The sequence below is a fragment of the Ambystoma mexicanum genome, chromosome 10, assembly GCF_040938575.1.
Source record: "Ambystoma mexicanum isolate Mex_15411 chromosome 10, UKY_AmexF1_1, whole genome shotgun sequence".
NCBI lineage: Eukaryota > Metazoa > Chordata > Amphibia > Caudata > Ambystomatidae > Ambystoma > Ambystoma mexicanum.
The window spans coordinates 1,628,457,094-1,628,484,415 of NC_090932.1; the positions used below are offsets into that span (position 1 = coordinate 1,628,457,094).

General features: G+C 45.5%; 1 protein-coding gene across 2 annotated transcripts in view; it reads right to left on the reverse strand.

Moving 5' to 3' along the window:
* Positions 1-27,322, reverse strand: part of DGCR8 (DGCR8 microprocessor complex subunit) — a 690,818-nt gene that overhangs the window by 627,358 nt on the left and 36,138 nt on the right. For both annotated transcript variants that reach the window (XM_069620020.1, XM_069620021.1), the window contains exons 2-4: positions 7,351-9,833; positions 6,777-6,954; positions 4,906-5,048 (exon numbers count right to left, since the gene is read on the reverse strand). In XM_069620020.1, coding sequence (XP_069476121.1) covers positions 4,906-5,048; positions 6,777-6,954; positions 7,351-9,552 — 2,523 coding nt within the window. In that variant the 5' untranslated portion in view covers positions 9,553-9,833. The remainder of the gene's footprint in view (positions 1-4,905; positions 5,049-6,776; positions 6,955-7,350; positions 9,834-27,322) is intronic.

The following is a 27,322-nucleotide window of genomic DNA, read 5'->3' on the forward strand; positions in this document are numbered from 1 at the left end:
GGTAAGCGACGTGCCGGGCAGAGTCCTCCGAAGAGGACCTGGAAGACGACCGGTGTCGGCGCTTCCGAGAATGCCTCAAAGAGGCTTAGGAGTGGCGAGACCGACTCCTAGAAGGAGACCCACGAGACTTCCGACGATGACACGGAGAGTCACCCCTCGAATCATCCGTCGAAAGCCCTGCAGACTTCGACTTCCGGGGCTTGGACACCCGACCTACTGACAACTTCTTCTTACGTTCGCGTAAGGCTTTGGACGTGAGCGACTGGCAGTCGATACAGTCATCCGTGTCGTGGGCCTCCGCGAGGCACCAGAGGCAGGCGTTGTGCGAGTCCGTCACTGACATCTTGGACCCACACCCCCCGCACTTCTTGAAACCCGGGCGCGGGGTCGAAGACGAAGTAGAAGACATCTTCACACGAAGGATTTTCACAAAACGAACAGGTTCGAAGAACCGAGAACAACAGAACTCCAAAGAGTCGAGGCGGTAACCGAGATTCACGAAGCAACACGTTCGCGGAAAAAACGGAACTGAGGCTACGGGCGTCGTGCGTCCTACTTATCACATCGGATGACGTCGGACGAGGTCCTCGACGACGGCGCATCGACGCAGACGCCGAATAAAGTTTCCGAAGCAGCACAGCTGTGGTGATTACATGTCATAGATATGGAATACGTCGGAGGACTCAATCCCCTCGAAGCAAATTTACTTGAATGGCTGGCGACAGTGAAAACTATCCAACATCCTGACACCTAAAATCCAAGGGAGGGTTGGGGCAGGAGCAAGAAAAGTAGTGTTCCCATAAAGTGAGATTGCAGCACCCCCCAAAATTGAATTCGATCCTAAAAGAGGGGTCAGAAATGATTCCAGAACGTCCAAAAATTGAATTCTGTCCTAACGGAGGGATCAGAAATGAAAGACGGGCACAAAGTTGTCATGTTTTTGGTTAAATACTTTTATTAAATAAATTGGGAAAAGGCATCTAACCCCTGCACTAAGATGAGTTTCTCTACCTATAAGCAAGAGCTAAGGAACTGTCAGTGTCAGGATGTCAGAAATCAAAAGCAGTCCTTGCGTCCAAACATTCTATTCTGACCCTCACACTATAAACAAAATAATAAAGGGAAATGTCTTTAACCTGATGTTTCTTCATAAAAGAAATAGCACCAATTCCAAAGTAAATGTTCGACAGGATGAAAAAAGGACTTAGTTCCAGAGGGAGACTCCTTTCCCCTGGATTCTGCAATGGTGCATCAATGTCTCTTGGACTAGCAGTTCTTTGCATCTTTTCTTGTCTCACAACAATCCTGTTCAACCTTACAAGTTCTTCTTTGACAAAAGTTCCTTCTTGGTTCAACAAATATTGCCTTGTCTAGTTCTCTCATGTTAAGTTAGCAATTTGCCTGGTGTACTCGCGTGCCAGGACTGGTTAAATACAGCTCCCTGGTATTCTCTCCTGCCAGGGTATCCTGTGAACTTGCAACTTCTTGGTGTACTCTCCTGCCAGGATTCCTCTTGCACTCTCAATTGCCTAGTATATATTTACCTGCACGTCCCTTCTTGCACTGTCCTCTTTATAACCAAGTAGCATATACCCCTTCTTGGCTCTGTACAACTACTTGCGCTCAGTCACACTTTCCCACAATTTCATTCACTTTTTATTTGAGGTTCGAGTTGGCATTCTGGCCTTTTTCTTTTATCAATATTTTTTGCAGTATTTCACTTTCTGTAACTCCTCAGCAAGTCTGAGTAAATTTGCTTTCGGTATCTTTATGACATTCACAGTCTCTTTGGCACAGTCACCGAAATGCCCAGGGTCCCCACTCTGCATTGGCAGGTTCACTGGCTCTTTGTGGTATCTTCGGTTGGGCATGCGCTTTGCACAGCGATCCTCTGCCGCTTACCCAGTTAGTCGTAGTGCCACTGATGTTCCGCTGGCTACCTTCACGGCTCTGCTTCTGCACGCTGGCTTCTCTCTGGCTCCCGGTAAGAACCACGCTGCTTCTCTCGGCGGTTGGATGCTCCTGGTTCCTCTCGCAGTTCCCTTCGTCTTCTCGACTCGCCTCTCCTGCGCCGCGTCTCGGTTTTATTCCGATGGTGAGCTTCTGTGCTCAGCCACACCGGCTCACGACACCAGCTTCGAAAAACTGGCTCATGCTTCCAGCCTTTGCATGCTGGTTCATGTCTCAAGCTTCTGTTGGAGAAGCCACGTCTTCTCCCGAGCTCCTGTTGCTGGTACAAAGACCATTTTTGAAGACTTGTTTTTATGAATTCAACATGATCAGGTCCATAAAAAGAAATTGAAGATTGTGCTATTTAGACCAGAAATTGAAGTTGGTCTGGGTAACGTTGTGATGGAGAGGATTTACTTTCCCTAAAGGAGGGAACAGATATATTGCAATAGGTCATTAGGTTATTGGGTATGAAGGGGTCTTCTACATGGGCAAATTGGGTGGGGGGGGATCTCATATCTTATCCAATGGCATCTCCCCGATAGTTATCTCCTCCAACGTGGGTCCTACCTCATGTAGCCGCCCCCAGGATCAGGTAGCGGCTGCCATCCCCTGGCCACGTGGGAGGTGGTCACTGCTGGGTAATCCGTGATGACTCAGTTGGAGTCATCGCATAACACATTGGGCAGGGGTTTGAATCTAACTCAGGCTCCCAAATAAATAGCGGAGAAAAAAACAATTAAAAAATAAATGACAAACTGCTAGCAATTTAGAACCATTGCCATGGAAGTGATCAGAAATTATGATTCCAATGTACTCCTGACAGCCCTATAAGCCTTGCCCCTCAATGGACATGGACATGCATCTGCCAGGTATTCACCTACTCTCACCAATCTGCTCCTTTTGAAATGCTTTTTATAGGATTTAATTAGGCCTTGTGGTTTTCAAAACACCAAAAACTAACCGTACTTCCCTTTTCTGCATTATCATAGTACTATATGTATCTTGTGGCCAGAATCAGGGTTCGGAGAGTAGATCTCCCACATTCATGCACTAGGACCCCTGAGGCAGGTTGAATTAGATAATCATTAGAGTATAGAGATTACCAGAATGCATCATTCTGCTAGTGTTTACGTCACCTCAAGTGTATGTTCCCTAATGTATGGGTTGCCTAGTGCAACGCAAAAACAGTTGATTCATAATGGTGTTTAATGTTCATACAAGTATGTTTTGTACTTTCTGAAATTTAAACATCACTGATTGCGGCTTCATTCCACTACATTAGCACGTTTTCAGCTCTGAACGAATGAAATGGTATTTTTAATAAAATATTTTATCACAATTAAGAGAGTTTCATGTTAATTGTAACAGCACGATCATTGCAAGCCAAATGCCTTGCATGTGTGCAAACCCCTATGTGTGTAGAGCACAGTAAGCGACATTTGGCCCCAGGTTTAAACTGATCGTAACTTGCGTTAAATTCAAATGTAGGGTGTTTAGTGTGTAACATGAAACACGCCAAGAAAGCACACCCTTGGCTGGACGGTGATACTAACCAGTCTGGTAAGCACCCGGAGGAAGGGGAGTGAATTGTTTGCTTGTAAGTATGCAGTACAACCTTTGGGAGTATGGGAAGGACTCCTGCACTCAGGAGAACAAGAAGCGGAGTTGGTAGTTATATGCCCAGAAATTAGGAACACCATTCAGGCTGACTGAGAATAGAGAGAGTTCCATAAAAATGTGGGGAAATTTGACTCCGACACTAGGCCCCCTTTAGAAAACTCCTTTTTGACATGTTTCATTTACTCCTCCATCCCTGCACATTAGGCCCCAAAGGCGGGCCCTTTTTTTAAAAAAATATGCTAGTTCCCGGTGTAAGAATAACCAGTGAGTTTATGGTTATCCCATTCTCATCATGGACACAGTGTTCCTAGTAAAGCTGGGGAGACAGTCCACTTTTGTTGATACTTTCCCTCATCCCCGCTAGGCCTTCCAAGACATAACCTGACACAATCCTGTGTATTTATCCCAAGTGGATAAATAAATGGTGTTGAACTTGAACCTTAAGTGTTCTGCTGTTGCTGCCATGGCATCATACAGGGCGCTCACAAGGAGATGGGGATAAGAATTAGTCGTTCAATTGGGGGGGGGGGGGAGTGAAAGGGGTGAGTACACAAGCCCTAGAAAAGACAAGGAACTTAGCCTCACAAATCCTTTATCTGGCATTGTGCAAGGGCCTTGGGCATAGCTTTCCTACAGTGAGTGCACATTACTGTGGGGAAAGGTAGCAGGGGCGTTCATTACCATCCGAAATCTTCCCATCGAGTAATTGCAGAGCTTAAAAAAGCCCATATCCCTTAATAGAATGCACGTAGGTCTCCACAACTAATTGAGATTAAACAGGCAGGAGATTAAGATCTAGCTCTCAAAGCCGCAACTATCAATATATAGGATGAACTGGAAAGGAAAACTATTTTTTGCTCAAAGAGGTTATGTAAAAACCACCAGAACCACATCTTTCTAGGCATTTCTGCAATGAGGGGTTGGAGGAGGTCAGAAGAGAATATGGTTTCCTAGTGGCCAACATTATGTGACGGTGAATGTCCTCCAGTTGTTGAAAATCTAATTGCAGATATCCTAAAGTGTGGCCATTGGTTAAAACTGTTTGGGAGGGGGGTGGGATCCCTGTAACCCCACCCGGTTGAGGTAGATTGTCTCCTTCATATTTTTTTTAAAAGCAGTTCCACGTCCGAGTTGTGAGAACAGTTTAAAAAAAAATTAAAGGTGTTATCTGGAGATGATCCCCGTTAGAGACACACAAAGGGAAGTTCTCACATGAGAACAAAAAACCTTCAGAATTGAACATAAAAACTCTGCATCTCTGATTGCATCATAGCTTACAGCATCAAACCAAACATCATATAAAATCTGACAGAACATAAAGATGTTACCTACCCTTATGCTTCCAGTACCCAAGAAGTATGGCCGTGACCAAGTAACGACTCGCGATTCTCTGTGCAGGTAAACAGGAATGCCAGAGTTGTGGAATGTCATGATCCAACCTTCTGGTAGCGGCTCAGTAGGGGGATGTCCGCGACCTAAAAAAGTACGTAAATGAATGCCTCCATGTTCCTGTATATATCCCACACAGAGATAGTTGAACAATTCTAGACATTACCATCTTGTGTAAGCGTTATCCATGAAATTAGTTAAATAAAAGGCAGCTAACAATACAAATAAAGAATTAAAGTGTTTAACACCATGGAAACGTTTTTTGCAAAATGTGCACAGAAACATATTTGAAGAAACTTAATATACTGGTTCATTCATGCTAAACTTTGTATTTCTTTCTTTGTTGTGTGCACATTGTACTAGAGATATACAGAGCACTGGCCTCTAGACCCATCTGCATACATTCCGCCCACCGTCCATACTATGCTGGGCACCCAAATAACTTAATAGGTGAGTGCAGAAATAAATAAAATTAAAATGCTTCACTCGTACACACACACTCGTTTACTTAAAATGGTTTCCAGAGGATTATGGTAAGTGTGGACTTGTGATTGTTCGGGATCAACTCTGTTTGGTGCAGGATATGAGACCAGTGTACATGAGGGAGTTTCCCCCCCAACCGTAACGGCAGACAAGTAAAGTGAATTGAAGGTTACCCTCAGGAGTTCCAAGTGGTTAACCACTTTCTTCCTTATGGCCAAATTCCACACAAAATTCATAGCATCAGTAAGCAGTCCCTCCTCAACAAGGGCTTGTTCAACATTGCCTCAGGAGTACAAGGGAATCTCCAGGGAGATGGGAGGAATTACAAATGTCCAATTTATCCACCTTGTCCCTCAGTTTACCAAATTCCTTAAGCAACCTTTAGCCAGACACACTAGTTATTACACAAACATAAATAGTAGAACTATAAAAAAAATTCAATATGGGGATGAAGAATATCAGACTGTTGCAATTAGAGGCCAGAAGAGCCTGCATTTAACATGTTTTGAGGCGGAGAATTGGTAACAGGACCTAGGTCTCTGGCCAATTAAAACAGCATCATAACCAGTAATGCACATCCTGTAATATGCAGGACAGAAATCCCAGTAACTATTAAAAAATATGCTGCTTGAACAGTGTTTAGGTGATCTTTTTTCCGTATATAAATAGGGTGTATATGAGTAGATCATGGAAACATTTTCAGTGGCATGTAAAGTTTTCAATTTCTTAAAATGCCTGATGTAATGAAAAACAAACAAATCCTTTGGTTCTAGTGCCATCAGAAAGAAGTACATAAACAATGCACGTGATGCTCTACAATAACTCACAAATTCAGATGTTAGGATGCAAAGCCTGACCTCATCACAAGTCACATGCATTATTAAAGTCCAAAGCTACAACCAGTTAAAGAATAGAGACCTTGACATGCAACATGTAGGGAGCAGGGGAAAGCTGTAAGCCTCAACATTTGGCAAGGCTCCCAGAGGAAAACGACCCTTAAGCAGATCATCTTGCCCACCTAGTCAGGGGTAACGGGTCCTTACAATATGCAACCATTGCGATTTATAAATGCCACCAAACTTGAATGATATTCCCGTAATAAAATACTGCAGGATGCCATTTTTAAATTAGCCCATTTCAAACTATCAAGCTGTTTCTTCTTTCAAATGGAAGCTATTTCCATAAAGAATAAAGTCAACTGTTGATTTTGATGGATCTGGTCGTGCTAGCAACTTCAACAATCGCACCAGAATATAGAAATAGCTGACCCTCACCACCTTTCACTAGAGCCAACCAGATGAGCTTGGGGGTACATTCCTGTATAAACTCACTTTTCAGCACTGTTTTTATTTTAGTCATCATAGGCTGCACAAGGCTTTCTCCATCCGAGTTATGGTCACTCTCATTGTAGTTATCCAGCCGCCTCCTTTTGGGGGCACGGTACCCTTCTTCCAGTAGAGCATCTACTTCTTCCAGCAGAATGTCCAGGTCATCATCCTCATAGTCATCCTGTAAAAGACATGGCCAGAAGCAATCCTGCTCAACCAGCTTTCTAAAAAGCGCAACTTGCTCATGCATACATCAATGCCTGCACGCCGGTAGACTATACAACAGACACAAATCTGATAATGTTTTTGACAATACAGAGGAACATATTACTTTAGAGAACAGTTAAATTAAGCAAACCTACATCAATAGAATGCATTGCAATAAGGACTAATACATCAGTTTCTTCAAAATCATGATTTGGCTGCATTTCACAAAAAAGCACATTTCTCTTTAAGAAAGATTTCAATTGTGAAAGGTTAGTCAAGATGCCCCCTTAAATACTCCAAACATTAATTACTACAAGCTTATAGGAAAAAATATTTTGCAGGCATGCGTCAAGCATACTTTCAGACATACCTCAAAGGATGGAAGGCTGTTCGGTTCAACATTCTCCCTCTGAGCGATGGCCTTTGATGTGAAACTTGCGTCGTCCACTCCAGTGAGATTGTCAGTGAAATCGTCCAACTCGTCCAAAACCTCATATTCCACTCGATTCTCTTGATCAAGATTACTCAAATCATCTGCGCTGACAATAGGATCACCCCCTCTGTGTCTACTGTTCTCATTATTCCTGCCAAACGGACAAACATGCAAGTCCCCACTGACATTGTCCTCACTAAAACTTGAATCACTCTCATCAGGAGGTTCAACTCCAGTATAAAGGACAGTCCTGTCTTTACTCTTGCTACTTTCTGTAAAGCGGACACTGACCTGTACACCCTTTAGAATGTTCAGATCAGGGGTGAACTTGAACGTGCAAGGTTGGCGAGTAGGTACTGGACTTTCATCGCTACATGAAGGCTCTGCAACTGAAAGACACGATTTGGAAGAAGAGGATTCCCTTGTGAGAAGCCGTGTTCCAAAGCAGGGTTTGGAGATTCCAGCAGAGTTATTGGACTGTCCATCACCACCAGAGCCAACGTCCATTTCCACGTCGTCACTGGACGTTTGCAGGGGGGGTGGTGGAGGCTGTGTGGCAAGCGCTGGAGGCCTTTGACAAGACTGTGTGGCCTCATCATTTCTGCTTTGTAGTCGAGGTGGTGGAGGCTCTTCAGGAGGCGTTTGAGGTGAGGAACATAACTGAGTAGACTCATTCTCTTTGCTTGGCAGTTGTGGGGATGGGGGCTGCTTGGCAAGCATTGGGGTCCACTGGCAAGACTTAGGGGCCTGGTTCTCTTTAGCTTGTATGGGGGTGGGGGTTGGAAGAGGTTCATCAAGTGGTGGCAGCCAGGGACAAGGAGTTAGCAAGGGTACTTTACTCTGCTGGGGATAAAGCAGACACTCTCCAGCAGGCTTTGGAAGGCTAGACGGGGTTGCCCCAATCTGGCAACTTTGTAAACAAGATGACGGGATCTCAGTTTTGATAGTTTGAAGTTTTTCTGTTCGCAGGGGACATAGGGCGGGGTCTTCGTCAGGTGTTGGGGACGAGGGACTATATGGAGCCAGCTCAATATTTTGACCTTTCAAATGCTCTTCCACAGAACGAAGGGGCCAGACACCAAATGGAGACACTTTGCTCTGAAGGCTTTGCAGAGAAAGTGGGAGGAAATCTCCTGCAGGTTGTTCAGACCATGGGAAATATGGGGCCTCCTCTTCTTTAACACTTGGAAGAGGAGGTAATGGAGGATCTTCAGCAGGTGTCATTGCCCAGGGACTATAAGGGGATCCCTCACTCTTTATACTACGAGCAGGGGAAAGAGGTTCGTCATCAGGTGATACAATCCTGGGATTACATGCAGCGGTCTCACAATTTGTACTCTCACAGAGTGGTGTGGGATTGTCACTATGAGTTAGAGGCCACCGACAGATATCGTGCAATAGTGATGGCACTGCCCCTTCTGCAGGCGGTGTGCATGCGGGTCTATATGGCGCCACTTCACATGTCGCATCTGGTGAGGGTTCATTTACTTTGTCATGCATATGAAGGGGCTGGGCCTGTTTAACGGGCAGAAGCGACAACAGAATAGAAAGTGTATCCTCATTCTGTTCACCTTGCATATGTGGTGGTGGAGGTTGGAGACCATCTGCAGGTTGCAGAGACAAGGAACTGTAAGAGGTTACATCGTTTTCACTTTGCACAGGCAAGCAGGGCTGCTCAAACGACTCTGGAAATGTGGGACTACATGGAATCACCTCATTTGTTTCATCTATAGGGCAAGGTGACAAGGGCTCATCTTTGGGCGTTTTAAGAAACCAGCTGAATGGAATTTCTTCACCTTGCTGTCGGGTGCCCTCATAAGACCCCATGGCCCAGGGACAGTATGTACTTTCCTCCATTTCTTCAACTTTGACAGTAACTTGTTGAAGCCCTTCATCAGGTAGCCGAGACCAAGGACTGTATGAAGACACCTCACTCGGTTTGACTTGAAGGATACAGGGTGTGGGCTCTTTGTTAGACATTTCGGGCACAGTATCATTTATAGAGCAGCCTCCTTTTTCACACTGCAAGGGAGGTGGTAGGGGCGTGTCAGGAGCAGGTAGGGGACAAGAGAAAGTTGCCTCATTTTCATTTCCAGCCTCCTCCTTCAGAGGGAGTGGTGAATGCATGCATTTCTCCATGTTTAAAAAGACAATTACACATATATTTGGATTACAAAACACCTTTTAAACAAATTATAAGTTATTGCTAACACACAGTCGTCCATCCAAGTATATGCAGCAGGGTCCGAGTCAATGTGCAACTGTGATGATTAAGTTAAGCTGACTACATTGTTCTTTTCATTAATGTAGACAGCTTCCAAAATCACTGTCTCAATCACTGGAAATCACAATGCACTCAGTTTAAATAGGCTCAAGTTTAGATAGAGTGGCTCTTCATACATAAAGCTTGTGTTCGCAACCTGCAAAGACAGTAAATAAAGGAGATGTTAAAACATTGAATAAAAATCACATTTAACGAGCGAAAACAGCAAGGTTTCTAACTCTGCAAGGAGACTCGACATAAAAGGGTGTTTAGTTATGCAAACAGCGAAAGGCTGCAGAGCACAGACGACATCTTGCAATGATCTCTGCAAAAAAAAAGTTGAAGGTTTGAAGGCAAATCTTCATAGAATCTATATTTAATGCAAACACATTTGTTTGCAAAGGGGCAATCATATTTCAGCGTACAAATACGTACACACAACGGTATAAAACTATACAGATGCAAGGTGCAAGCGAGTAGCCAGACATAAAAAGTCCCTCGCCCCCTCCCCCGTTCTCCAAATGAACACAGTCAAAGTTAATGCATGGATACAACAACTTAAAACAAAGTCAGTCCAATGTGATAAATGCATTACGAGCGAGCTTTTAATTAACAAGGACATTTGATGTTCATTTAGTGTAGAGTTTGCGGTCGGGACTCAGACTAACATTCTTTTACAGGCAAAACCAGAAATTAAATGCAATATCAGATTCAAATGGTGCCCTCACTTGCTTTCACAAAAATGCCACCTTCATCTAACGCTGGTCAGTCAGGATAATAAATCACAAGCCTGCCAAGAAGAACAGCATACGCCCATACTCATAGCATATTCTGACCCAATCGATTCTCACAGTTCCCATCGCCAGACATCACTTTTCAATTAACTTTAACTGACTGTTTTGAAACGATCTTAGTGAGGAACACTTTGTGCGATACCAGTTCTGGATCCTCCCGACCAAGTCTTGTTTAGGTTAGGAAGGTGTTGCAAAGGTGCTTGAAACTGCGGAGACCTCGAGTTCCTCTACTCCGTTGGTAATTAGAAACAGCATGCGTTTCAAACACACCTCTTACTGCGCCACATAAACAGTTCTGTTTGTAAAAAGTAGCAAGAGTAGTTGTGGAATGATTTGGCAAAAGTATTTCTTGTTGGCCCTATGTAATTACCCATGTTTCAGCACAAAACCGTGCCTTTCTCAAATCAGGGCATATGCATATTTGTCCATGTGGGTTCTGTCTTGTCAGGATACAAACAGAAGTCCCGGGTTAAATCCCACCTGTAAATTCAAGTTTTCTGCGACTCGCGTCAGATAATAGTGCCGGGAAGTTTATATACCAACAAGACTTTTTGCAAACAGAACCGTTTATGTGGCGCAGTAAGTGGTGTGTTTGTAACACATGCTGTTTCAGAAATAAATATTCCTATTTGCGGTCTGTCATGGCAAACGCCACTAGCAGATCGTCCTTTCCTAAGGCCAGTAACAAAATAAATGTTAGCTGCTCTCTAGCCTTTTTACAACAGACCGATTTTCTGCACAAAAATGAAACGTCAGTTTCCAACAAATGTCTTCTAAACGAGACAAAACGGGGCACATTACATATTAGCAGAGGATATCTGCATACTTTGTAGGGGTAGACTGGTTAGCTCTGATGCCAGCCCCTAAACATATAGGCCTGGTTTTGAAAGGCTGGGAATGCGATTGGTTGAGACATTGGGGGGTCTGGAAACAAGTCATGCAATGTCCCTTTGGCATGCCACTAGATAAGTAGGCATCACAAGTCAATGTACAGTACCGTGGAGGAGTATTGCTCAAACGGAAACTGCGAATAGCTAGGTCATGTGCAAGTACACACACACATACTAAACCAAACCAGGAAATCCCCACACCCTGAACATTTTCTAGGACCCGCATTAAATCGTATTGCCATAGGAGACCATGTACAGCAGTAATCCCAAACGTATAGCTTGCTAGCAACAGGTTATGTTGCTAGCAGCACTCTAAAACGTTGCTCGCCAGTTGCTTCCGCCAACAGCCTGCTCTGGCAGACAGCCATGATACACCATTAGTTATGGAGGCATCGGCAGGGTGGGCTATTGTGTAACGGGGAGAGGGTGGGTTTAAAGTGCACAAGGTGCTGAGAGGAGGCTTTTGAGATGCTTAAGGGTGCAGATTAGACAAATCCCACGATGACCACACAAGTGATATTGAAAGCAGAAGTAACAGTCTACTGGTGCCCAGACACTGCTTGGCACACGTGGGCATGTATTGTATATAGACAGAGAGGCAGAGATTGAGGAGTACATTAGGCCTGTCTGACCATCCCAAAGAAGACCAGAAAGTTGCTGCAATCAGCATTAAAAACTAACCATCAATGAAACTGCATTTTCTGTTCCAGACCAAAGCTACAGTCCTTGCAGCACTTAGAACACCATGAGGTGAGCAACTTTCTAGAACAGGCACACAATCTGTGCAGCAGCTGCTGCAATCAACCACGTGTTCCCCTGTTGAACTCAAGTGGGTTGGAATTCCCAGTAGTTTAGCAAGTAGCCAAGAGCCGAGTAACGTGAATGCTCAACTACCCACATTAAAAATGTTCAAAGTGGCTTTTAATGTAAATGCCAAATTTGCGTGGAAAAATTACCTTCTTCCGTACCTTGGCATAGCTTGCAAGAGCATAATGAGCAAATAAGCGGTATGCATTGCCAACTTTTCTTTATTTGCATATGGCAATTCTTGCACCAGTGAAATTTGTGTTTGATGCAAACCCACATCTTTTTTTTTTTAATTTCTTTTTTATGTTGCACGGTCATTGCAGTGCCCTAGTAATTTGCACAACCTTTGACTAAAATCCAATGAAGTTACAGTTTAAAATGTGATATTTGGCAGACCCTACGGTCCTGTGAATTACAAATTATCAATTCCCACCCTTTTAAATGCTCCACGTTCGAATCAATGTTATCGTGCCAATATGATTAAATAGGATTAAAAATGCACGGCTTTCCACTATGTTTCACGAAGACAGCTCAGTGGAAGAGCCAGCAAATCCTTCAGTAAAATGTGCTTTCGTTCCTGATCATGTTTTGACCAATTTAACAGGCCCTAGGTACTTTAAAAAAGCACCTCTTGCCACACAATGTTAAAGGCACACTTAGGGCGGAATAATCCCCAAAACAACAATGAAGTTTTAGTGCGACTAGCTTTTTGTTCATACAAATACACCAGTTACCAATATACATTTTTATATGCTCCCACTGTCCAAAGGTGGTTTCTTAAAATACATTTAACACTGATGTCCGAAGAAATGTGTTAGGAGAGAGAACTCCAAGCACTGCGTAATGTTTTTGAACTATTTTTACAAGCCATGGGTCTAAAAACGCCCTGGTTGCTACTTAATTTCCTTAACATTCCTCGTAAACACCAACGTTGGGTCAAATGAAGTTAAAGGCCGTTAGAAATTGCCTGGAACAGAATTGCATTTAGTCTAAATGACTTAACTACTGCTCATTAACATATCCTCTTAACCAAACTAAGCTTATCCAAGCTATAATGTGTGTTGCAATCATTTTCCAGTAAGTGAACACCGATGGTCACATCGATTTACGGATGTTGCCATCTGCTCCATTTCATGTGCTCATGGTCTATAAAAAGGTTAGGGGCCAATGGGGTACAGAAGTATCAAAAACGGGTTTGCTAGCCAGTTATTAAATGCCATGATGCGTTGGGATGTTACAAGCCAATCCTACCTGACAAGAAAACCAGGGGAGGGTCTATATGGTATACAACCACAATACGTAAAGTTTCAAGTAAAGAATCCGGATTGGGTTTAAAATCCAGGAAACCGACACTGCACCAAAATGCAGTCGATTCAATTAAAAAATATGAATGGCAGGTTCATAAAACAAATATGTCACACAAACATTTTACTAGTAAAGTTTGCCTTTAGAATCGTCAAAAAACGACATCAAGAAAATAAGCATCTTAATGCCAATGTATTAATTGGTGTCAATTCAGCGTCGGATAGGAGGGCGCACCTACCACCTTCAGGGAACCTGCTAGGGGGGTGGGGTGGGTGGTGGGGGTAACAAAGCAGGGTCCAGAGTCACGGGTACACAGACAAACTGCAGTCACAACGAAAGGCGGCCTCATGGGGATATGAAGGAGTAGGGGACAAGATAGGGGAAAAAAATATCCCAGGTAAAAACATTTAGCAAGGATGCCCCCAGGATGAGCCCTGCCTGGGAAACGCCACTCCCAACACATGATCAACACTCTGCAGGCCGGGTGGGGGGTGGGGGATGTAGACTGAGCTCAAGCTGCATATTGCAGGCAGACTGAAGCACCTAAGACAACACAGGGTGATGTAATGACTGGGTGGCAATCCAATCCTTGGGGCACTCAGGCAGAAGGAAAGTGGACTCAGGGACCCGTTCACACGGACTTGAGTGCCTATCACATGGACACGAGTGCCTATCGGCAGGTGGATATGGGAAGGGGAAGCTGACCCGAATGATGTTCCTGGGAGAACCAAACGGTGCGTTTGTGTCCCTGGGAGGTCGCCAGCCTTCAGAGTATCCACTACAAGGTTTGCAAAGGCCAATATCCGACAGGTACCGGGTGAATGTCTCCTTTCCCACCAGAAGCAGGGTGTCTGGTGTTCTTTTTGCAACAGTGCTGACCAATGGCAGTATAACAAAGTTCTGGTGGTTAGAACAAATGTTATTTTACTAAATGCAAACTGTTCCTGGGCGGGGTGAGAATCGGTGTGGCGCCACATTGGGAGGCGATGAGTTGGGATACTGTTGATTTCTTAGCCCCAATCATGTTCTACTAACGTACATTAGCTCTAAGGCTAGCACTTAGTCCAACCAATGAGTTTCTTGGGTACCAAGACGAAATATGAAGATTTTGAGTTACAACTGTTTCTAATTCCTTCACTATCGTATTCTCTGTTGTATTCGTAGTATAAAACTAATGAGGAGCCCAGATGTCAGCTCTCAACCAGTTCCAGTCCACTGTTCTGTTTGATTTGTGTTCGCCCAGCTGTAATAAACATTGTTGCTTCATTCCAAGTGTATACTCCTTTTTTACTCAGAGTTTCATATGATGGGATATGAGGTTCTCTGCCCCCACCCTATGGCGTCTACCCGTATTTACAGCCCACAGCGGGGTACACAAACTCGCAGTGAAAAACCTTGGGAAAGGATGTTGCAAAAGAGACAGAGGAAAAGGACAGAGACACAAAGGGAGAAGCTGCATACAAGGGGCGAGAGGAAATACCCATCAAACATAGAAAACAATACATGACAACAGGTGGAAGCTTTATTCAGTGAGGCAGAGAGTGATAGAAGAGGAAGTGAAGAGGAAACGTAAGGGCGATAGGGGGAATGGCTATCGGGGAGAATACAATTCAAATTAGACGAAGAGGAGGAAGACGGGAAGAAGATGGATGCGGGAGGAGTGGGCATGGACGATGCAGCCTCAGATGAAGGACTGCTAGGGGACGACTGGAGTGATGGGGATAGTGACAAATGGATGCCCAATGAAACAAGGAAGAGGGGGTGGGGGACAAAAGCGACATAACAGTGACTGGAGTAACAGGGACTGGTCCACCTCCCTCAGCAGCAGGATAGGAAAGATGAACATGGGAATAACTCAAGAGACCACAGTGGGAGGTGGAAGAAGTCCAAATACACAAGTAATGCCATTACTACAGAAAGGGAGAGGTGACGCGCATTATGTGCCATGGCAATCAATGGACAGAGAATCTAATATGTAACCTGCCCTCCCTTATGGCAGGGGCCAGTAAGTGGATACAGTTGCTCAAGAAAAAAAAGATGGTAGAGGGGATATTAGTGATAAGGGACATGAAGTGTATTTTCAGCAATAACAGGTGAGTAGGAAGGCATGCAAAATATGGAATCAGGCAGGATAAAGAGGGTTGAAATTAAGCACAAATGCACATGACAGAGCTCCCTTTAATAAATGCGAAACGCAGGTTCTAAAGTAAGTATTCCGACAATTACGACATAGGGACATTAATGGCTTATAAATGAAAAGCGGCGATCCAGCAGACTATATAAAACGGGTGCAAGACCTATGAACACAAGAGACGCGAAGTTCCTGGGATGAATGCATACCCTTGTTCTATCACATACTGATAAAGGGACTGCCGACAGAAGTGCAGGCATCATTAGATAAGATTGTGGGCATTGAGGCGAAGGGCGGGCCTGAAATACAGGAAACGATAGTGCATTATTGCAAATGAAAACAGGAAAGTGAGAGCCGGGCAGCAGAAAATGCTGCCACAGCAGAAAAACTGGTGAAAAAGAAACTGGCAAAATACACAACGGAAGGAACAATGCTAGTACCAGACGGGGCAGCAGTAGCGCCCACATCGCAGGGAGGGTTTCCCGCAGGGACCATGCCACAGCATGAGAGTTCAATGCAGCCGTAATACACGTCGCAATGAGGAATGCGACCACAGGGGAATTACATGCATGAGAGAATGTTTTCCCATGTGAAGAGGGTACCCACAACAAGGAAGAGAGGGATATAGAGGACCAGGGTACAGGGTCTTCGGACCGTGTTATATATGCCAAAACATAAGGCACCTGGCACGCACTTGCCTTTTCGTGCAGCAAGCACAGGCGTTCCAAGTGGTACAGCAACAGTGGAGCAGTACAGTACAGCCGCAATGCAGATTTTTCAAGCACAAAACCAACAAGCACAGATGCCCTTCAGAGCAGGGTGGGACGCAGATACAAGGAGGGAGAATGTATGGCGGATAGCAGCCCCAGCTGTGACAACCACCAGCCGTGGTGGCAGGTACTACAGTAGTGCTGGGACAGAACGTAATGCCCCACTACACCGGCGTCAGCGTTGTCAGGGGAAATCCTTTTCCTTTCCCAAGTAACACATAACAGGGGGATCCACAGAAAGCCTGTTTGTGTCCAGTCCAAGCAGTAACTGATGACCCCAAAGAGGAACCCGAGGTAGCAGTGAAAATAGGACCAAGAGAATTTTCACAGTATCAACCAAATCTTGCATCAGGAGGGGGAATTCCCATTATAAAACAAGGTGATGGATACGCAGGGCTTCTCTGGGGCGGTGGTCACGATTCCTGTAACAAATGATTTACCACTCCAAGGCATAAAATAAGCAGTGTCACATAGCAATTTGCTATGCAATTCTGTAGGTTTGATAATTAAATTGACATTTGTGTAGCAAATCTAGCTATTTAAGTTTCCCTGTTCAATGAAACCATATCTCACCCGGAATTCCCCTTGCCCTCAAAGCTCCCTCCACTGCAAGTTCAAAGGGGCTAATGGACAGAGTGCAGCAGTACTTATCTGCACCACTTGTGCCAAAGGCATGTGTGGGAGAGTTAGGCGAGATTTTTTTTTTTTTCAAATAATTGCAACCCAGAAGTAATCAGGATAATACTAAGCTAACTATATCCTGTCCGACAAAGACCAGTATGTGTAAAAAACAAAAATAAAGTCAAAGGAGAGTCATTCAATTCTATTTCTAAAGATCTAGGGGTACATGATCCATAATTACAGTATTGCTGCTGTAAAACACTGCATTGTCTCCATGCTTTACAGTAGAGGTTAGTGTATGTAAATCTCATAGTGTCAGCTATATTTTATTGGGGAAAGATGCATCACATTGACACATGAACACTTTTGAAAATGTACATGATCTTACAGCCAAATTCTTTAAATGGCAAACTTAGTTCTGTGACCTGCTGGTTGCATATATCTGTGAAACTGATGCTCTACCCATGAGCTGATCCCCAAACTCCTTGACATGCTATCTTATCATTGTGCTGCTTTATACTAGCTACCATGAAAGTGAGATGGCCGCAAACAAGAATTTTCCACCTAGTTTGCCCAGTTCTCTTCCTGCTACGCAATCCACTTTGCTTAGTTTTCTATTTTTTTCTTCTTACATAATGAATACACAAAGCTAACTAGATGTTTCTGCAAAGTAGTGATCAATAGTTCGATCCAGTCTATACATCTAGAGATCGACTGCAATAACGTACACGGTTAGCCTCCAGAGCTCGCTGGCCAAACTGTTTTCAGAGTCTATTATATCTATGTGTGTCCATTCATGCAGCAAACCTTTTACATACACTCACCCAGGGATTGTAAAGTCTACTCGCCCACTCGAGTAAACTTAATGAAGGGCGAGTACCATTTGCAAGGAATGTTTGACACTTTTAGTTAACCTTTATCTTCATTGCAGTAAATGTCAAATAAAAGTTTCACTGCGCTTGGCTAGCCTCTGGGTGGCAGTGGCAGCAGTGTGTCAAACAAAGTGGATTTGTAGTGACATGCACCATTTTACTAAAAGCGCATTTCAATTTTTTGTCAACCATTGCCATGGGTCGAGTGCATCTCTCTTAGGTCAAATAGGTTAACTAAGTTACTCGAACTGCAGCTCTAGTGGAATTTTAAAGAAGATGCAAGCCCTGATTAATCTCACCAATGTCTTACTTCAGCGGTACACATGCTGTATTATTGCTGCTTTTATGTCCTGGGTACAAATAACTTCTGGTGACATACATTAGTACAGCATTGCTAATCAAATGGGCTCTTTGCTAATCAATAACATTATTATGATGGGCCCCGGGAAAAGAAGGGAAGGCATTCCGATTGGCCTTAGAATTTCTGTTCAGACTACAGTGCCAGAAGGATGACACCAAGGGGCCAACAGTTGTGTTACAGCTAGAAGATGTAGTGATGTGATCCTTTGTGGGACAGAAAATGACACATGGAATGGCGCAAAATGCAATGCATCGACCCAACACTGACAATAACAGGAGCATTGGATGAACAATTGTTCTCCGATGAGGAAGAGTGATGGTGTTTCAGATAAAGATACTTTGTCCAGGTCAAGTAATGGAAAAGCTTGTACAATACTAACAGTTAGTGAAACAAGGCAACAAAACACAGCAAAGATCTCAAAACAGTGCCAGAGAAATAATGGACCAAGGGGCCCCATGATGTAGAGGTACTGAAAAGAGTAGAGGCAGTGAAGATAAACTAAGAGAAGGGGCAGAGAAAAAATACCCATTGTCCAGAGACGCAGATGAGAGGAATATACTCTACACACACTATGGCAGCAGGGCATCATTCAGACATCCCCATTCAACCAAGATATATGCAATAAAGAAATCGAAGGGTGGGTCATGGCGTTTCATCCAGTATCTGCACCCTCTAAACAATGTGGTTGAGGCAGAATTTCCCTTGGTCCGAACCCCGCGACAATATTGTGCAACAACCCGACAAAGGCGAAGTACTTCACAGTGATGGACATGAAGAGCACCTTCTTTTCTAGTCCATTGCACCCGGATTCAAGATACTTAACCGAGTTTAAGTATTGCAGGACAAGATTCCAGCACTTGGCTGCCCCAAGGGTACTGTGAGTCAACTAGCATCTTTAACAGAGTGATCCAGATGGACCTGAGCAATGTACACATGCCAAGCAAAGTGATCCAGTACGTTGATGATTTATTGATATGCACCGAGACAGAGGAAGAGTGTAGAGCAGATTCAGTGAACCTTCTGACATTGCTAGCAGACAAGAGATACAAGGTGGACAAAGCAAAATTGCAATATTGCCAGGAAGAGGTTGTGTATTTGGAACAGAGAATATCCATTGAGGGCCGAGAACACCACCTCAGAGGGAACGAGCAGTTCACTACACAGCTTGGCCACGCACAGTGAAGGAAATACAGAAGTTCCTGGGTCTATAACTATTGCAGGGCATGTGTGTTTGATTATTCCACATTCACAAAACCCTTTTTGCAGGGCCTTAAAGAGGCACAAAAATAGAAGAGTGAACCAAAATGGACATCAGAAATAAGAGCTTCACAGAGTTAAAAAGATGCACTAGCCCACTCGCCAATGCTCGCCACCCCAAACGACAGAGACAAATGTTATCTGTTCTCACACTCAGACGGCTCAATGATGACAGCGGTCCTCACATAATAAGCCACAGGGACATAAACCACTGGCATATTAAAGTGGAATTCTCGACCCTGTGATGTAGGGACACTTCCTCTGCGAACAAGCACTTGTGGCTGCAGCGTTTGTCATAGAAAAGGCAGCGACAATCACCATGGGGTGTCCCACAGTACTGTACGAAATCAAAATCAAAAATCAATCACATCGCACATGGACGGAATGGAAGGGAACATACAGGTAAAAGGAAGAAGAAATAGAAGGGGCTGACATGGTTTATATTTTAGGGGCTCGTCAAGTATAGACACAGAGGGGGTAGGGGGGGCTAGAGAGCCTGTAGCCAAGATAGCCGCTTCGTTCTGAGCTCTGCTTAAGAGCTGCTGAAGGGGGAGGCTAGCATAGCACCCATCAGGGAAAAGGGTGAACCCCTGCAGCGGGGACATTCCCGTTCAAGTGCTGTCCCTCTGCAGCCCAACTTGGAGCTCCCGGAATAGCCGACACATACCACAAAGGGGCTGAGAAAGTCACCGGACTCGAGCCGCTGAGGAGGCCCGGCTAGCAAAGTGGGAGGAGCGGACACTGTATGACTGCATGACTGTAGCCGCCACGACTGATACCACGACTTCTGGAGCCCGGACCAGCCCACAGCAGCCCTGCAGTGTTGGAAGCTTGGATACCAGCGACGAGAACCTCCAGGACCGCGGTACAACACCCAGCCCCGCACAGAGCAACACCCAGAGGAGATTTCCTGGTTGAGGCCGCCCTGCCGGGGCCCTCGAGCTACCGATACGGTTGGAGCCGAAAGAGGAGGTAGGACTCCCGCCCAAAGCACTGCACGGACATCGCTGGTGTCCCCGAGCCTTGGGATGCCGACGGCATGAACCCTTGGGAGCAAGAGGGCTTGCAGTACCACCGGCAGCAACAGGACCCACACCGCCCGCTCGCTACACCCTGGCACACCACAGGCCATTTTAAATCAGAATGACGGCCTCTGCCTAGACCACACTGGACAACACAGCAATCCGGGGGGGGGGGGGGGGTGTTGCCAAGTCCTGGGGGTGTGGGCTGCACATACTACACCTTACTCCACGGGGTACTTCGATTTCGTACCACGGAAACAGTGATTGATCTGAAGGGCAGATTTGTGATCATCTCAGAATGTTGGGGGTCCACACTGGTGACATGCATCAACATTTATGGCCCCAATGTGGACAACCCCCTCTTTCTTTGAATCACTACTATGTAGATGCCACAAATATCTACACACCAACATCGCGTGGGCGGGAGACCTCAATATCACCCTGGACCTGGTGAGGGATAGATCAATTGGAAGCTCTCAACCAGCGATCTAGGGCCGCGGAAACAGTGCAGAGATGCACGGAGGAGCTGGGGCATGTATGGGGGTTTACTCCGAACAGAGGGCAGGGAGTACTCGTTCCATTTGACAGTGGACAACACCTCCTCGCGTATAGATTATTTTCTAGCGAGTCCGACTCCAGTTCACAGAACTAACTATTGCATCCTTCTCCCTAGAACGCTATCCGACCACTCTTCAATTCTTTGGTCACTAGACTCAGGCTCTGAAGGTGTCCCCTGAACCTTCTGGAGATTCAAAGCTGCAGCGGTATCTGACATAGTATACAGAAGTGAAGTGTTTAGTCTGGTCAAGTCATACTTCCAGGAGAACCTGGGCTCTGTTTCCATGGTGAGCTCCATATGGGAGGCATTCATTGTGGTCATACAGGGGCATGTCTATCCCTGGAACTGGGAATATTGAAGACGATACGTAGACAATTGACCAAAACAGAGTGGCAAATCAAGAGGCACGAGAGCAGGGTTGAGGAAAAGGAAGGAGCTGGCTAACTTGCATGACGCATTAGACCGCTTCAATAACCTGGCCGAGCGCAAGATTAAATACCTGGCGCATCCGCCACTGGCTTGTCCATATGGGGAAGAGGGTAGGCCAGGTAGACTGTTAGCAGCAATGCTTAGATGCGAAAGGAGGCCACAGACTTAGCCGCTGTGAGGACAGCGGATGATGAAGTGGTTGTAAAGCCGGATACCACACTGGACACCTTCCGTCAATTTTATGAGCAGCTACATACATCTAAAGGGTCGATATCAACAGAAGAACTTGTAGGGTATGTGGGTGAAGCGCCCCTGCCTGTATTGAATGAGAGGCAATCGTGGCGCTTGCTGAGCCTATTACACACAACAAAGTTCTGCTCGCAATATGTGCCCTACCCTCTGCCCAGGCACCTGGCACGGACAGAATAATGGCTGAATTCTACAAGGAAATGGGCCCAGAAGTAGTCCAACACCTGCTTTCGGTATGGGAGGAAGGGATGAAGTTGGGACAGCTCCCTCCCACCCCCCAAACTATGCTTGAGGCAGTGATTACTCTGATCCTGAAGCCTTGGAAGGACCCCCTGGACTGTTCCTCATACTGCCCTATCTCCCTGCAGAACTTGGTTTTTAGAAAAGCCCTAAAAACCACACTATTCATGTAAAGTATCTGATTATAAATGTTTTCTTGCTCCCTGTAAGCTAGTTCCTGGATGCCTTAGGCACTATAAATCCTATAACATAACCTAGATACTAATTTTTGATAAGGTACTGGCAGTCCCTGCCTCCACCATAGTCCATGCGGACCAATCAGGCTTCATTCCGGGGAGATTGACCTCAATGAACCTGCGCCGGCTCTTCCCAATTCTGGCTCAGATAGACCCCAAGGTGCAGACAATGGCGGCTCTACTCGACATGGAGAAAGCCTTTGACTGTTGAGTGGAGCTTCCTGTTCAAGGTACGGCGCCAGGTGGGCAATCCGGAATACTACCTGAATGCGGTTCGCCTTCTGTATGCTGGAGCGAATGCTCAAATAGGGCTTGGCGGCAAGAGATCCAGGACTTTTAACTTGGGCCGCGGAAACAGGCAAGGCTGGCACTGGGCGGGGCGGGGCTAGGGAATTGGTTTCGCTGCATGCAGACAATGCAATTCTATACTTTAAAGACCTGGGTCCAACTTGCAACCGCTGTCGTTGGAAATAGCTGAGTTTGGTCGGGCTTCTGGCCTCAGGATAAATTTGTCAAAGTGGATCTTATTCCCACTAAATTAATCCACGGTTAAACCTCTCAACACTGAAGGGTTCAGATGGAAGTAAATGACAGTCACATATCTAGGGGTGCGGGTCAGCTGGGGAACCGGATGTTACTGGAGGATAATCACATAAGGTATCTAAACACACTGAAGTCCAAGGTGGAGCGATGTAGACTCCCCCTCTTGCTGCTGGGTCGGATTGCTATGGCCAAAACGGTGGTGGTCCCCAAACTGCTTTACATCTTCCAAAACATCCCAGTATGCCCGGGGGTCAGCTACTTTGCTGAGCTGAAGGCCCAGTTAATTAAACTGGCGTGGTATCCGTGGACCCCTCGGGTTAGTTGGGACACCCTGGTTCTCCTCTGGAACAGGGGAGGTGTTGGTGCACCAGATGTGAAGTTCTGTTTCCTTACAGCACAACTATAATTTGCATCGTACTGGATGCGATACCCCATTCTACCCTCATGTACGTATAGAGAGATGTTCAGTCCGACCATTCACTCTGCAAGGGGCCCTAGTGTCAAGGAGGGTATCAGACAGATGTAAATTTGACCCAGTGGCGTGCACAGTGCACACATGGAACCGGGTTCTGAAGCGACCCCAAGACGATATCCCCTTCGACCCGGGTCTTCAGCTATGGAATATCGAGTGCCTGCCACCAACATGCGATGTGTGGAGAGCAGTGGGGATTGAACGCATAGACGACTTATACCCAGAGGAACATTTGTAATTCAGGAGACAAGTGGTCTCTGCATTGTAAGGGCCAATTCAACGCGACTCCCCCCAGGAGACCATGAAGTGTAGATGACGATGGGAGGAGGATGCTGGGGCTCCCTTCACAGAAAAACAATGGGCAAAGCTCTGCGAACGCACAGAGCGTACCATATCCCAGCTCGCCTCCAACAGTTTCATTGCGACAGGGTAGGTAGCTGCCCAAGATGCAACGCTGAAACTGCTGACTTTACCCACATGTTATGGTGTACCCCAAGCTACAAGGTTTCTGGGAGGGGGTGGTGGAGGTAGTCTCTAGCATGCTGTGGCGCACAGTACCTTATGAAATAATGGGTTGTATGTTTGGTTGGCTCCCTACAATCCCAAAACAGAACTGGAAGTTGCTTATAACGTGCATGATAGTTACTAGGAGATGTACCTTGATGAGATGGACTGGCTCGTCCGCGTCTGATATACAGGCTTGGCTTAAGTATCTAGTTTGGCTTAGTGACACTGACAAAGAATACGGCTGTGTGGCCAACAGAACAGGCCAAAAAACTTTTGGGGCTCCCTGATGTCCTACCTACTATCTCTACGCCCAGAGTCAGGCTGCGAAGCCAGAGCCTGCACTGTAGGTAACTTTAGACAATGTCCTTGTATCTAACCCAAGTTGCAGTATATTTCACCATGCTAATGATGGCCCAGTGAAGAGGCCCTGTGTGTGTGCCACACGTGTTCAGGAGAATTCTGCTGCTAGCATAATGATGTATGAAATTAACTGTACTGTTGTTGCTGTATTTCACCATGAAAATGTTTGTGTTAAATTTCTTGAGATGTGATCAACCAATAAAGAACGTATTTTTTTTTTTTAAAAGCATAGACAGGAAGGAGGCATACTTGAGCGGTGATAGTGTGCAACATAAATGGGGAATATGTAATAGCGTGCAACATAAATAGCATCCCAACAGCGACTACCCTCACACTACTCAGCAGAAGCAGTAGAATTAGTGGCAATGATCAGTGCACTAAAGCATGAAGGACATGCCACTAAATAAATTTCTGATTCTGCCTTTGTTACATCAACAATACATTCAGGGTTAGCAAGGTGAGAAAGGAGAGGGTTCAGAAGAAGTGACGGGTCCCCTGTACAACATGCAGAGCTGCTAAAGATTTAATTGATGCCTTAAAAGTACCAGTAGAATGGCAATAATAAAATGTGCTGCCCACACCAGTAAATAAGATATCATATGGGAACAAAATGGCTGACAGAGCGACGAAAGAAGCAGCCTACTTACCTAAAGGAAGTACAAAAAGGTACCCAGGGGCCAAAGAAAGAGGCCCACTGATGGCAGCAGAAAGGAAGGTGGAAGGGGAAGAAAAGCAAGAGGAGAGTTTCAACAATACCCATCATCCAAATTATAGAGCTGCAGGGAGAAGCACCAAAAGAGGAAAAGGTTATGGATACAGTATGGGTGCTCACTCACCGATGTGATCTGGAGGTAGAATAGCACCGGGAAACCTGTAATGCCCCAGAAATTGCTAAATGTGGCACTAGAACAGCTACACTTGGTATGTGCTGAATTTGATTGCGAAAGTGGCGGAGTTCATGAGAAACAAATGTCAACCATTTTCAACAATATCTGTCGGGTCGAACTTTGAAAACAATCCAGGGAAAAATACCTGGGCCCGAAGGGCCCTTTCCAGTACTTGCATATCGACTATGTTGACATGCAAGAAAGATGTACTTCCAATAGGTACATGATAATCATGGTCTGTCCATTCTCACGTTGGCGTGAGGTGGGACCCTGTGCAAAGAACTAAGCGAAATCTGCAGTCAGTTTTGGGTGCTAACCTTTGCTCAGAGTCGAAATGAAAGCATATTTGACAGAAACGTTCTCCGCTATATCACCCTCCAGGTTCAGCAACCTACATGTCGGCCGACCAACGCTAAAGTGCCGACCAGGAGGACGACTTCCCGCAAGCACAGCCTCTCTATCCTGGAGACAAATTGACGTGGTCAGAAAGTACAAGGAGCCAAGGTTGTGCAGTCCATTTGAAGTGGACTGCGCAACCCCAATGGCAGTGAAGTTAAAGGAAAGACAGGCATGGATCCATATGTCCACGTTCGCAAAGACAACAGCAGCACAACAGAAAGACATAGCGTCAACTAATGGAAAGTACACACAAATTAACATTGACATTTTGCCCTGCAAGACAACTTTACAGGAGGCCCATAAATGAAAGATGGGAAAGAGAATACTAGGGGGAATGGGAGAACAATTGATGCAAATATAATAGGGTTGGATTGGTCAGTATTTCAGTCATCTGACTTCTCTTCTGGTTCGCAATGCATAGGGGTGGTATGAGTACGCCTGCAGATGGTGAAAGGGAGACACACTAAAAGGAGCATATCTAGGATTGAAGAATTTTACAATGCTATTGGGTAGGAAGGGAGGGGACCTTGCATCTGAAATAGTATGATACAGGGTGATGAAGAGGGTGGGGGAGCACTAATGGCACCTGCTGTGTGCTCACTCATCACACACCTCACGGACACAACAATTCCTGCCACAAGAAGTGACAGTAGAGGAAGGGGGATAGCTGATGCATATGTCTTCGCGTAAAACAAGGGGGCTATTCCAGGAGCACACCGTAGAAGTAGAATGGATGGAGGTAGGGGGGAGGTGTATGAGGATTGCTATATGAAATCATGGCCCAGGGAGAAGGTACCAAGCACATGATTAGACTATAACACAGAAGGGGCTCTGAGGGGAAAACAGTTTGTAACTGCCTACAAGAGAATATTCTGCAAGAGCGCAACAGGACGGGGTATACCATGGTGCCACACCAGGCCCCTGATGCGAATCTGAGGTTCGGTGTATCACAAAAGAAACTGGGAAAGAGGGATGGTATAGTGCCACGCAGAAGGACTGGTGGGGTTTGGGGAGAAAGTGAAGAAAATAGATGCAGGGGTGTAGGAGAATATTGATTACCCATCTACATGCCCTAACTTGGATGGATAAAAAACACTGCCCAGTCTATATAAAACCGCTCACACAGTATTATTTGTGTTTCAGAGCTAGTGGGACGGTGGAGCTGGGGATGAACACCGGCTGTGAGAGGACGATGAGCATTGGATGGTTCCAGATAGGGACCACTGCAGTGATGAATGTGTAGTGGAGCTTCAGGACAAGAGTGTATGACCAGCTGCCACAAGATTGGGGAGGAGTCTGCCCTGATGACCCCTCCACGGTCCTGCATTGGTGGTGCTGCATGCAGATTTGGTACCATTCAACAAAATATCCACTAAGAATAAATTAACAGGGCCCAGCGAGACACAAGGAGAACAACCAAAGATAACAAGGAAGAAGAGGGCCTGCAACTATATATCGGCAGAAACCACCCAGAGCTTGGGTGCTATCCCACCACATTTAAGACTCTTCAGCAAGACGTCCATGTTTTTCAGCTCACTCCTGCTTCTCGGGGTGCAAACGGCAGCCAACGCAACATGGATTGAAATAATGCCTCATGAGCTGCTCCAACTGGCTAATGCCACCGAAAATGATTGAACGCAGTGCGAAAAGAGCTCTGCATTTAATGGCCCTGCCAAATCGTTATGTATTGGACCTTATGACTGCTATGGAAGGCGGCATGTGCCACAAGATTGGAAGCACATGTTGCACCGCAATACCTGCAAAAAAGACAGCCAACAGAACATTTACAGAGGCTGTCGAGGAGATATGAATAATACACGAAAGAATGAGAGACAACACGTCAAGCACCTGGTGGACGCCTTATTTGCCTGGGTTCAGGATTGGCTGGCAGCAAAATAATTGCTCGTCGTGATGCTCGTCGCAGTCTGCATTGGC